This window comes from Pocillopora damicornis, chromosome 4, assembly GCF_964200805.1.
Source record: "Pocillopora damicornis chromosome 4, jaPocDami1.2, whole genome shotgun sequence".
Lineage (NCBI taxonomy): Eukaryota > Metazoa > Cnidaria > Anthozoa > Scleractinia > Pocilloporidae > Pocillopora > Pocillopora damicornis.
In genome coordinates, this window is record NC_142673.1 from 224,270 (window position 1) to 237,500 (window position 13,231).

Here is a 13,231-nt window from a genome sequence, read left to right on the forward strand (position 1 = left end):
AATACTTTGTGTATCAGATAATTAATGCTCGTTATGGTGCTGGGCTCGACTTTAAAGGGAAACTACCGCGCGACTTTCAACCCTTTTACTAAAAGGACGGAGGGAAGATAAACCACGAGGAGGCGGACTTTACATCAGTGGAATCTTATCTTTAATTCAAAACTACTCCTCGTAATCAAGGGAATAACTTTCTATAGAAACTGTGGTGCTGCATCGGTGGGAGTATATCAAGGTAATATGGTATTATCAACTGAATTGATAATACCAAAATTGGCCACAGTTAGGAGTTTCAAAGCTGACGTTTCGAGCGTTAGCCCATCGTCATTCGCTCTGACGAAGGGCTAACGCCCTAAGCGTCAGCTTTTAAAGTCTTAACTGTGGCCAATTTACGCTATCAACTCTGTTGATAATACCAAATTACCTTGTTATACTCCTTGTAATCGACTTGTTCTCCAGGCTGATCATTAAACGCATTGCTTTCAGTCTCTGAACAAGAAAGCGTTCTTACTCCTCATATGGTTGGTCCTATACGTGTTTCAGGGTGCATTTGGGACACGATACAGAGCAGTTGCGAGAGAGAATACTTAAATATCCGCCATTTGATATTCACCTAACGACAGAGTCGCTCTCAAGCTAAGTTCCGGCTTACATGTATATGAGATTTCAGTACGTCACGGAAGATTTATTGTTACGGCCAACTTGTACAGTGACAATGTAAATTGGTTGCCTGGTGCCATTAAAAACAAACAAACAAAAATGATTAATTTTAAATAAGCAGTCAGTAAACCTTTGTAAAATCTCCAAAAATCCCGCGCATACGACATTATCGAGGGGGAAGGGGCATTTGTAAATATGATCTGCGAGTCTCTGAATGAAAATTTATGAATCTTCAACTAAAAGAACAATAGATTAATAACTAGTAACTAGTATCGATAAATCATGATATAATGCGATTATCTGCCTGCCATCGATAACTTGTCCTGATGGGAATCAAGACACCTTTATCCATAAGAAAACCCTCATCCTCGAAGAATAAACGTATATCAGTCTTCACTCTTTACTAGCCGTACCACAGTGATCGCATACCCTGTGATTTCTGTCCTATACACGAGCGACATTGTACCTGTAACTCTTACATCCAACCTTTTCTTCCCAGGGTTCACCCCTTTCCTCACTAGGCCGGTTAAATGTTTGGTCTGCTACCCTGAGCACATAGTAACCTGAATCCTCGTAATATCCATGAGGTGCAGTTTGTAACCCCAAGGATAAAATTTAGTCTATCCCAACTTGTGATAAAACCTGAGGTTGTTCAATTTTACCTCAGGGGGCAAAGAAATCGTAACCTCTAGGGTACATCTTACCATATCCCAAGTAAACAATGTATTTGTTAATGTGACCCCTAAATCCGAAACATTTAAGACATTTTACACAAAGTTAATGAACAGGGTTTGATTAACAAGTATTTCATATACAAAGTTGCTTATTGTCATTCTCCATGATGACTGCAAGCACAACTTCAATTCGTAAATATTGTTTGTAAGTCTTCTGGCGTGACAGCTGTCAAACTCTTCCAATTAAATTAATCAGAGTTCGTCCTGGTCCGCAAACGGTCTACTGTCGTCAAAATTAATTTCATCTTGGCTATGATTGTAGTACAGATTGGCAGAGTGGTTCTTTCCCATGGCCTTTTTGACCCGTGAGCGAAGAGATGGTTTCAGATTTCTATCATCCACTGAAAACTTGAAGGCCTGATCACGTGCTCGACAGTAGCGATACAACACGATACCAACGATGACAACAAAAACGACAACCAGAATCACCACAATAGCCACTATTGTCCCAGTCGAGATCGGTCGCTTGGATGCCAAAGGCGGCGACACGGATTCTGTTTGAAAAGAAAAAAGATTGGGCAAATTAAGTAAGAAACCCAGTGTCTTCTAGTTTCTTATGACCCTACAACAAACTTTTTCAAGAACCTTTTTTTGGTCACCACTATCTGCACTGTCCACGGTTCCCAAATCAAACCCAACTTACTTTTCTCTGCGGCATTACCTTACTCTTCCATTCTCCATCGCATCCCAGCCAATTCTATACCATCTTTTCCACTTGCCCAGTTCCACCCTCTACCTCGACTCAATTATCTTCCCACCCTTAAATCTAACCCCTACCCAGCCCGACTCAATTCATTCTACCCCTCAAGTTGTAGACTTACGTTTTCCTGGTGCAATACCATCTACAAAAAGCGAAGCTGATGCGCTGACTTCGCCATTCTTATTTTCATACACGCAGGTGTATATTCCAACATCATCGACAGTAGCACTAAGTACCCAGAGTGCATTTTCCTCCGTTATCAGAACTCTCTTCGACTGCTGAATAGGTTTAGAATCCTTGAGCCACGTTAACGAAGGATTTGGGAAACCCACACCATCACAAAAGAAAGAAGCGTTAGCTCGTGAGAGAATATGAACGTCCTCTGGAGGAATAGTGATAATTGGTGGACCTGAGGATATGCCAAGACAGAAATATTAAAATAAAAAACAAGTAACCAAGCAAATAACATTACCGGCGCGCGCTTCGAGAATTGTTTGTGAAAATACTGATTCGCACAAGACAAGATACAGTTCACGTTGCAACCAACAGTACGTGGTATAAGCTCGGTAAAGTATCCTTTAGGTGTTAACAGCCTTCACTGAAATATATTAAAGTTCACACGGCAACCAGGTGGACAATCAGACATAGTTTGAAGCTACACTGGTTTGCAGATTTAATGAATGTAACCGAAGAAGTTACAATTCATAGACCCAACGTTTCGACACTCCTGTCTAGTGCCTTCATCAGGGGTGATCTAAACGCTGCAACAAGAGGTCCTTTTATATGATCACTAATTAGCGGCCTTTTTTTCTGACGAGGTGTAAATAGGCGTCAGGAAGCAGACCGCCATCGTCACGATTTAAAGGAGCGTGGGCGGAGTTAATGTGCCAAGCCTCCAAACAAAGGCGCTGGTGAAAAAAATTCGAACGGCCTTGCTTAAATCATAGGGTGTTAATAAAATGCTCCAACCTTACCTTACCTTCAGTTACGTAATCCTTGCACTTTGAGGGAGGGAGAGTTATGAAGATTAATGATGTACATTCTATCTTTTTGATACATGCAATGATCACAGATAATACATTTTGCCAGCACCAACATAAGATACTTACCAGGTAACAAAAGTCTCGCCTTGGTGAGACGAATACCGCCACGATTCCATGATATACAATAATAAATCCCGATGTCTTCCTCGCTCAAGTCCTTTATTAATAACCTGCTTGTGACAGTATTCTTTTCGACCAAGATATCTGTAGTGATGGCGTGTTTACTGTCATTCATTAACAATTCACCATCCTTCTTCCAAGCAATTTGAGGGATGGGAACTCCAGTCACTTTACAATCGAAATTTTCTGTTTCTCCTTTTTCTTTCGCGACAGTGTTTGTTGGAAAGACTTGGAACTCGACAGTCACTACAAAGGATTGAAAATGACCTTAAATCTCCATATTTTTTTTTAAACAGTCCGTTGAACACTAAGCGATCTATTGGTGAGTGTTCTCAGAAAGATACATGCGAGGATCTATTGACCAGAGAAAAATTCATCTTACTAGAATGCTACCTGCTTCGAGAAGGTTTTGAAAAAACTGTTAAAGGATTATGAAAGGGTGCAAGCCACTTTGTATTTAGTGGGTTTTTCTCACAATACCCATTGAGAGTAAATGATGCTGTATCAGGCTTCCTAATGTTGCCTTAATGCGTGTACTTAGAAATTACTGCTACGTTTCACTCGCATGCCCATATCAAATCTGTACTCGCTAACGAGCCTTAAAAAGAAGGATTTCTACCCTCTGATGCACTTGTTCACTTCTGCTGGCTGAATAAAAACTGGCATTTAAGAGAGTAAAATCCATCAGAACAATTCAGTGAACACATCAATAATACTTACGCCCCACAGTGAGAGTAGCATTAGCACGGGCTTCTCCTAGTTCATTCATAAGAGAACATTCGTAAAAACCAGCATCTTCAAACATCACTTCCTTCACTTTAAGAGTATAGGTTTCATCTAAAAACTCGTATTTATCTGAGGATTCCAGAGTCTTTCCTTTTAACGTCCATGTTATATTGCTTGGAGGAAAACTGGACACGACACAGCCCAGTAGCGCATCATCACCCCTTCTGACATCCGTTGACACGACTCCAAGTATTCGTGGTGCCTCTGTTAAGGAAGAACAATATACGAGTTAAAATAAAGGAATCTCTCGCTAGGTGATGAAGAAGCACTCAAAACGAGAAGCCGTTCAAGCGACATCTTTGTACTAGGGGGCCAAGAGGGAGAATGTATTCTTTGATTTTACTTCTGCATTCTATTTAAATAAACTGTTTACTGTTTGGACCCTACATATTGACCAGCTACCAGTTGGCTTGTTAGCTCAGTTGGTAGAGCGCTGCACCGGTATCGCAGAGGTCATGGGTTCAAATCCCGTACGGGCCTGAATTTTTTTCAGGTCCTATTTCAACTACTAGTTCAGTAGTGTTCTTAGCTGCGAGGATCTCGTAAATTCGTTTCTTCACCGCAGTGCAAATATATGAATTTTATATATCTAAAATCATTAAACTGTTTACTGTTGTCCATATAGCACCACGTCATCAATGGACATAAAAGATACGTTCGTCAAAAATCTCGATCCACAGCAACAGCAAAAAGAAGAAAGAATTATGTTGTATTTACTATCCGTGACGAAAATAGAAACTTTAGTGTAAACAAACAAATATCAGTCAGTAAAATGAGACTTGCCCTTGACTATGACTTGAGAGCTGTTACTGGTAACATTTCCTGCACTGTTAACAAGACTGCACGTGTAATTTCCACTATCTTCCCTTGTGGCTGATTTAATTAGCAGCTGACCACCACTCGAGGTGATACGATTAGAAGTTGTATCCTCTTCTAGGAGGGGCTTTCCGTCTTTTCGCCAGTCCCGCACGGTTGGATAAACCCGAGGAGGTTTCGAGCGACACGGTAAGCTTATCACATCCTCTGCATTGGCTTCTTTCCTACTCGGTGGAAAATCCTCGAATATTGGAGGACTGGACGCGATAGCTAAATGTGGAAGAAAAATACATCACTTACTATTTGCTTGTGCTATTAACGAAAGAGGAGGCGAAAGGATGGGGTGATAAATGAACGGACGGGGATAAGGGTCACGGATGGAGACATGCATGAGTAATGAAGGGAGAAACTGATAACGAAGAGATCGACGTAAGAGAAGGTGACGGAGAGAGGCATGAGGGTAGTAAGTACGGATGGAAAAAGAAAGGCATTAAGGGAAAAATGAAGGAAGAGTAGCAGGAATAGGGAGAGAGGAAGGTTAGGGAGGGTAGCTGGAATGGAGGGGAAGGGGAAGGGTGGGATGAAAGGATAAGGGGAGAGATGGAGGGGAGGGAAAGGGTGGGATGGAAGGATAAGGGGAGAGATGGAGAGGAGGGAAAGGGTGGGATGGAAGGATAAGTGGAGAGATGGAGGGGAGGGAAAGGGTGGGATGGAAGGATAAGGGGAGAGATGGAGGGGAGGGAAAGGGTGGGATGGAAGGATAAGGGGAGAGATGGAGGGGAGGGAAAGGGTGGGATGGAAGGATAAGGGGAGGGATGGAGAGGAGGGAAAGGGTGGGATGGAAGGATAAGTGGAGAGATGGAGGGGAGGGAAAGGGTGGGATGGAAGGATAAGGGGAGAGATAGAGGGGAGGGAAAGGGTGGGATGGAAGGATAAGTGGAGAGATGGAGGGGAGAGAAAGGGTGGGATGGAAGGATAAGGGGAGGGATGGAGAGGAGGGAAAGGGTGGGATGGAAGGATAAGTGGAGAGATGGAGGGGAGGGAAAGGGTGGGATGGAAGGATAAGGGGAGGGATGGAGAGGAGGGAAAGGGTGGGATGGAAGGATAAGTGGAGAGATGGAGGGGAGGGAAAGGGTGGGATGGAAGGATAAGGGGAGGGATGGAGGGGAGGGAAAGGGTGGGATGGAAGGATAAGGGGAGAGATAGAGGGGAGGGAAAGGGTGGGATGGAAGGATAAGTGGAGAGATGGAGGGGAGGGAAAGGGTGGGATGGAAGGATAAGGGGAGGGATGGAGGGGAGGGAAAAGGTTGAAATGGAAGGATAAGGGGAGGGATGGAGGGGAGGGAAAGGGTGGGATGGAAGGATAAGTGGAGAGATGGAGGGGAGGGAAAGGGTGGGATGGAAGGATAAGGGGAGGGATGGAGGGGAGGGAAAGGGTGGGATGGAAGGATAAGGGGAGGGATGGAGAGGAGGGAAAGGGTGGGATGGAAGGATAAGGGGAGGGATAGAGGGGAGGGAAAGGGTGGGATGGAAGGATAAGGGGAGGGATGGAGGGGAGGGAAAGGGTGGGATGGAAGGATAAGGGGAGGGATGGAGAGGAGGGAAAGGGTGGGATGGAAGGATAAGGGGAGGGATGGAGGGGAGGGAAAGGGTGGAATGGAAGGATAAGGGGAGGGATGGAGAGGAGGGAAAGGGTGGGATGGAAGGATAAGGGGAGGGATGGAGGGGAGGGAAAGGGTGGGATGGAAGGATAAGTGGAGAGATGGAGGGGAGGGAAAGGGTGGGATGGAAGGATAAGGGGAGGGATAGAGGGGAGGGAAAGGGTGGGATGGAAGGATAAGGGGAGGGATGGAGAGGAGGGAAAGGGTGGGATGGAAGGATAAGGGGAGGGATGGAGGGGAGGGAAAGGGTGGGATGGAAGGATAAGGGGAGGGATGGAGGGGAGGGAAAGGGTGGGATGGAAGGATAAGGGGAGGGATAGAGGGGAGGGATGGAGGTGAGGAATGGAGGGGAAGACGAGGGAATGCTGCGTACCTCGACATTCTCTGCCATCGCCAGCTGTACCATCAGGGCATTGTAGACAAACTGACTCCTCTACACCGTTCTGATCGAGAAAATTAAGATTCACGCAAGTAACACCGTTGACCAAATCACACTCCTGGAAGACAGAGAGAATGAACATTTACAATGATTTTGAGTTCATATACATGAACAAGATTAACCAACCGGAAAGTTTTAATGAGAATATTATGAAAATAAGAAATGTCTTTCACCTTTTTATCCTCACACTTTCCGTCGTTGACCCTTCTACAGTAGTTATTGCTAATTTCCTCTACTGTTGTATTATCACATACTACTCCGGCATCTTCTCCGTGGAATGGGTCACAATTGGTCAGACCCCAGCCAATTTGTCTACACTGGGTAAGAGATGTCTCATAACCAAGACAATTCACGTTATCCATCCAGATAATGCCACTTCCTACAAACACAAAATGAGTTATTTTGATTTTCATAAAAATCAAACCACAACCGTCAAAGTACGTAATGCATAAACTGAAAGGTAAGTGTTATTTTCATTCAAATAAATATGAAGCGCCTTTTTAACTCGTGAATTGCGCGCATGCGCAAGAGCGAGTTATAGATACGATGTGGGGAATAGCATTCGCTCGCTCGCTCGCTCGATTGGTCGATTTGATGAAGAGGGAATCGTTAATGTTTTCATTACGACAGTATTGCCTTGATTTTCTAATTTTTACAATGATAGACAGTAAATTTCACTTTTCACCCACATTTACTTCCAACCTTTCCTTTTGAACCAGAAACAAAAATGATATACGTTTAAAACACATGACATCATCCACCCTTGGCAAATGTAATAGCATGATCATTTCAATTTCAATTACTTTGTTTTTTTGCTACATTAGCGAACACTGAACTACTGCTTGTACTCTAGATACGACAATCAACCACAAAATTCCCTAAACCAGATAACATTAAACATAATCCAAAAAATTATGTGTCAATTCACGAGTTTGCTCATAGAACACTTTGATTTTCCTCCAGCAAAGGGTTTACCTGGGCAGTAAACAATCAAAAAGAGAGGCGTGGGTCGTAATTGACTGCGTAGTTCGGACAGGGCAAAAACCCCCCTACCAACTTGATGTTATGTTCCACATTGATCAAAAGAGTCTTGCTGAATCTTCTACTCACCTTGCCCGAATTTCGAGTGCTTGGGAGCCTCTTTCGCTTTTCCAAAGCCGAGTTCTTTGCAAACAATGGACGCCTCTTTGAGGTCCCAGTCATCATCGCAAACTGTTCCCCACATGCCGGCGTAAAAAACTTCAACTCTTCCCTCTTGTTTACTACTGCCATCCACCAAACGAACCAAAGGTTTTTTCAGCTTTGGCGGAAACAGGGAAGACACGGGTTTCATTTCACGACAATCCTCCACGCATTGCATTCCCTCTGACGAAAATGGGAACATTATTTTCGTGAACATAGAGTTAATAAGACGACTCTGTGTGAAGGAAAGAGGTCAGTTGCCCGTAAACGGCTTCTTTACATTCGATAAGAAAATCAGTTTAACCCCCTATAGGGATTCTCTCTCTGTCCCTAACTTTAATCCTCCAGCAGCTTTTTGTTTTTCTTTTCTTTTCGTTCATCAAGACTAATGGAGCCCTCGGCTCCGCGTTTTTCTTGTTATGAAAAACAGTGATGTTATTAACGGTTTCAATACTTACTCAAGAAAAGCCCCTGACGGCAAGACTTGCACAAGTTGTTGGTTTCGCCATCGTAGCACGACTGACACTGTTTGTCGCACGGCTCACACTTCCGATTCTTTGTGTTGCCAAATTTACTAAACGGACATTCCTTCACGCAATCAGAAAACTCCAGGAAATATGGCGGGTTACAGCTGGAGCACCGCCCTGCCTTACCAAGACACTCTTTACACTGTGGAAGACAGCGTTTGCATGTGTTTTTGTCATCATAGAAACCTGGTTCACAATTGGATACACACCTTGTAGACAGGTCAGGACCGGAGCATTTCACTCCGGCGTCTTCGCTGTGATAACAGTTGTGAGACCCAAATCCACCTGAAAACAGTTTTGGCGGCGTGTTTACTACAACAAGCACTGTTACAAAAGTACTGGACTATTATGATAATCACGGCAAGATCCATTTTGTTGGAGAACCGCCAGGTGAGGGGGAAGGGGCAGACAAAGTTGAGGTTAACGTCCATTGGATGGGACTCTTATGAAAACTAATTGTTAGGGCTGGTTTCTGTTGCAGATGAAACAGGAAAATACTTTATCCTTGGAGGTATGCTGATCCAACGCGTGTTGTCATTCAAATATTTCATTTGATCGACTTATTGATATTTCTCCGGTGGATATACGCACCGTGAAGTTTGGTTGAGTCGGAAGGCGAGTGAAACATTCCGCTTATTTTTAACGCCTTCAAATAAACATCAATCGAATTACTCAATTAGACGTAAATTACAAATAAGCAGAACTACAAATAAACCGTCAGCTGTTCATACTCTTCCATGGCGGCTGATATTCAACCGACTATTAGAGTAATGACATGGTTCTCGAGTTCTCTTGTTCATCTGTGCAAACTGATTCAACCTACCAGTGTCAAAAGGACAATCTTGAAGTTTCCGTTCGTTCCCAGTGCACTGTATATCATCCATTAATATTTTCCCGGTCCCCTGTCCGTATTTTGCAGAGTGGTAGACGGCAATGGCTTTTCCCAATTTGAGCTGTCGACATATCACCATAGCTTCTTTTAGGTCAAAGTTATCATCACATATTGTTCCCCATTCTCCTTGATAGAACAATTCTACGCGCCCTTCTGTTGAGGAGTTGACACCTACAAGTCTTATGTTTGGGACACCGCTGACAATTTTATTTGCCAGCCGTGTGCAATTCTCCACACATGAATTTTCCAAGAGATGTTTCCCGACTGGGCATTCAGTGCATTTGTTCGGCTCTCCAATGCAGTCCGAACAGACAGGCAAGCAGTCCCGACATATTCTAGTAATGGAGTCTCCAAATTGTCCCCTTTTACAATCAGAGACACAAGAACTCAAGTTTCCAGTTCTATTAAGGAACTTGTCCTCATCGCAGCGCGAGCAGTTTTCTGGCGTTCCAAAGCATTCCTTGCAATTCGGACTACATCGACCGCAACTTTTATCCAGAGGGTTTATGAAATACCCTGAGGAGCAGTTATCTAAGCAATCACGTGAGTGATCAGGACCCTTACAGACAACACCAGCGTCTTCGCTGTGGTCACAATTTTCCTGTCCCCAGCCGAGATGCTTGCAAGCAAGTAACGATGACTCATTCCCTGAAACAGGATCAAAGGGTCGAGAGCTAACTCATAACTAACAGGGTTCACCAAACAAAGAGACAGAGAGACTTGCACGTCTTGATTTAGGACCTGGGCACCGGAAATGATGGCCATTAAAAAGAAATTCAATAGAAGAGGATAACTTACCAAAGCACTGAACTTCATCCAACCATATGCGGCCTTTCCCTGCTCCAAATCCAGCTCGCTCGACCGATCGAGAAGCATTTCCCATGTTTAACATCCTACACACAACGTGAGCATTCTGAATGTCCCAGGCGTCATCACACACTGTACCGTATTTCCCATCATGAAGGATCTGTTACGAAAACCACGCACACGAGTTAAAATAAAAATCAACACCAACAACAAAAACAGTAACTCCGCCGCCCCCCCGCCCCCCATAGTTCTTGCATTGTTTCCAATAGACAATCTGCTTCGGACACAGGTTTTCCACACCGAAGCTCGAGCAAACTGCAAGCTTCAGAAAATAGATAGATAATATCATTGACATTGACATAGACACTCATGTTTACTGTTCTTCAGACATTTTTCAGCATACGGAGAAAAGATCAAAGATCAAAGGGGAACAAAACACAGCAGCTAACATGTAAAAAATTCCTTACGACATGACTGAGTACTTAAAATGATGGTTAAACCTGGCGGAATGTTAGCGGCCTTACCTCAATTGTGCCCTCCAACGGTGTGTTGCCACCAACAAGGCGGATCAGTGGCACTGAGGAGGGCTTAAAGCCATTGGTGCAATTTTTAACACAAGATGATCCCTTCCTAAACAATGGGGGTGCACAAGAAATACAGTTATCTGCTTTTCCTTGGCAGTCGGCACAATTTATGCTGCACTTTTTACAAAAACTGTCCAGGTAATAACCAAGGCCACAATCCTTCACGCAGGAGTCGTTCTTTTTGAAGAAACCCGGTGCACAGGTGAGACACTTATCAGCAGTCTCGTTGCACGTTTTGCACGAGGCATTGCACTGCAAGCACTCGCTTCCCATCGGATAGAAGCCATCTGGGCAACTGCCTTTGCACGTACGCACTCCTGGACCCTTGCAGCGCAAGACGGTGTCCTCTTTGTGTTGACAGTTTGTTTGTCCCCACGGACGATGGCGACAATCATTTAATGATTTCTCCTTTCCAATACAGAAGACATCGTCCAGCCACATCTTACCTGTTCCCTTCGGAATATGGCCTAGAGACACAGAAGTGTCGACGCCTCCAAGATACAACTCTCTGCAGATTACAGTCGACTCAGACATGTCCCAACCATCATCACAAACAGTTCCCCATACGCCCATGTGATAAACTTCCAACAGACCTTCTAAGTAATCTCTGCCGTTGGACAGCCTAACTGTTGGTGTGGTTTTCAACGTGAAATTGACGGAAGGTACAGCGATCCCTGAGGTGCAGTTATGCAAGCATGCTCCCCTTACCTCGTCGAGAACAAGTGGAGGGTGACAGATTGTGCAAATAGCTTTACCTGACCGGAATTCACAAGTGATGCAGTCACTGGGGCAAGGGAGACACGAATAATTACTTGGATTTTTGAACATGGAAATCCCACAATCCTCAACGCAGCGACCACTCTTCTTGTACATATCTGGTCCACAATCATCTTCACACTTGCCATTTTTGAGCGCTTTTGGCTCTTTGCAAGAGGTACAGTTCTTGTCATCAGATCCATCACTACACGTGACACAGATATCAGTATTACACTTTCGGCACTCACGTTTCGGTGTATATCCGAACTCATCATCGCCACACTTATCTACACAAGTATTATCTTTCAAAAATTTGGGTGCTGCACACTTGGTGCAGCGCACATTTGTACCTATGCATTCCAAGCATTGAGCTGCACACATTGTGCAAACATCCACGTCATTTTTGAACCAACCCGCATCACACGTTTTTTGGCACCGATTTGTGAGATGCTTTCCAATAGGCCCTGCACACTGCACTCCGACATCATTGCTATGGTAACAACGAGAACTAAAACTTCGCTTGACTAGCGGACAATCAAAAATCGTGTTTTCTCGTCCAGTGCAGTTAAGAATGTCCGTCCATATTCGTCCATATCCACGACCATATGCTGATCTCTTCACAGCTTTTAGGGCCGGACCCAGACCGAGCTCGCGACAAATAACAGTCGCCTCTCTGTAATCAAAAGTCTGGTCACATATCGTTACCCAGGCTTCCGCACGGTATACTTCGACACGACCTTCTAGGTCAGTCGGTCTCTTTCCTGCCAAACGCACTCGCCGCTTTTGCCCAACGTGGAGCTCTGCACAACTTCCTACGCAGTCAGTTCCATTAAGGTATCGGTCGTCATGACAACTAGTGCAAACGTCGTGAGGCGTTGCACCTTCGCTTTTGCAAACGTCAGGATAAGTTCCATCGGCGCATGTGCGGCAATTGGAACTGCATAATTTGCACTTTCGGTCTGCGGGATCTCCATAGAAACCATCTCCACAATATGTTGTACAAGTGTTCCCTAAAACGAAGATAAAAATGATCGTTTTATGTGTTCTGGTCAAAAATTCTCTTGAGGTAAAGTTACAAGTTTCTTACGTAGTGCTGCATTTACAGTAACTGAAACGCTTGGTTGATAATAATCTAATCTGATCGGTAGATTCCTTGAAAACTGACGTTTTCATCAAGGAAGCGAGTTATCAGCTTGTCCAATTCAAAGGATAAAATTCTAGAATTAAGGTACCTGGGGTGAATTCATCTTCTTTCAATCAACTTCTTATTAGTCGCCGTCACATTTGATGGTTTTCACCTGATGCCAAAACGTGTCATTTCACCAACAAAAACATCGCTTTATTTTTAGCTTTGCAATGCTAGCCGCTCGAATTTTTTTTCTCCAGAGATTCTTTACCTTTCAAGAAGTGGGGTTTATCACAAGATGTGCAATTGCTTGCAGATTTGGCACAAGTTAAACAAGAAGCCATGCACACTCCGCATTTATTTTGAAGCCTCATTTTAAAGTACCCGTCTCCACACTGGTC

General features: G+C 44.0%; 1 protein-coding gene across 2 annotated transcripts in view; it reads right to left on the reverse strand.

Annotated features, from left to right (window-relative positions):
* Positions 1-667: 667 nt before the first annotated feature.
* LOC113682293 (scavenger receptor cysteine-rich domain-containing protein DMBT1) overlaps positions 668-13,231 on the reverse strand; it is a 22,598-nt gene continuing 10,034 nt past the window's right edge. For both annotated transcript variants that reach the window (XM_027199452.2, XM_027199450.2), the window contains exons 4-16: positions 13,102-13,231; positions 10,889-12,714; positions 10,356-10,524; positions 9,489-10,205; positions 8,597-8,950; positions 8,067-8,321; positions 7,130-7,335; positions 6,891-7,014; positions 4,824-5,126; positions 3,975-4,244; positions 3,201-3,500; positions 2,213-2,500; positions 668-1,885 (exon numbers count right to left, since the gene is read on the reverse strand). The exon at positions 13,102-13,231 is cut by the window's right edge and continues 129 nt beyond it. In XM_027199452.2, the coding sequence (XP_027055253.2) occupies positions 1,584-1,885; positions 2,213-2,500; positions 3,201-3,500; positions 3,975-4,244; positions 4,824-5,126; positions 6,891-7,014; positions 7,130-7,335; positions 8,067-8,321; positions 8,597-8,950; positions 9,489-10,205; positions 10,356-10,524; positions 10,889-12,714; positions 13,102-13,231 (5,244 nt within the window). In that variant the 3' untranslated portion in view covers positions 668-1,583. The remainder of the gene's footprint in view (positions 1,886-2,212; positions 2,501-3,200; positions 3,501-3,974; positions 4,245-4,823; positions 5,127-6,890; positions 7,015-7,129; positions 7,336-8,066; positions 8,322-8,596; positions 8,951-9,488; positions 10,206-10,355; positions 10,525-10,888; positions 12,715-13,101) is intronic.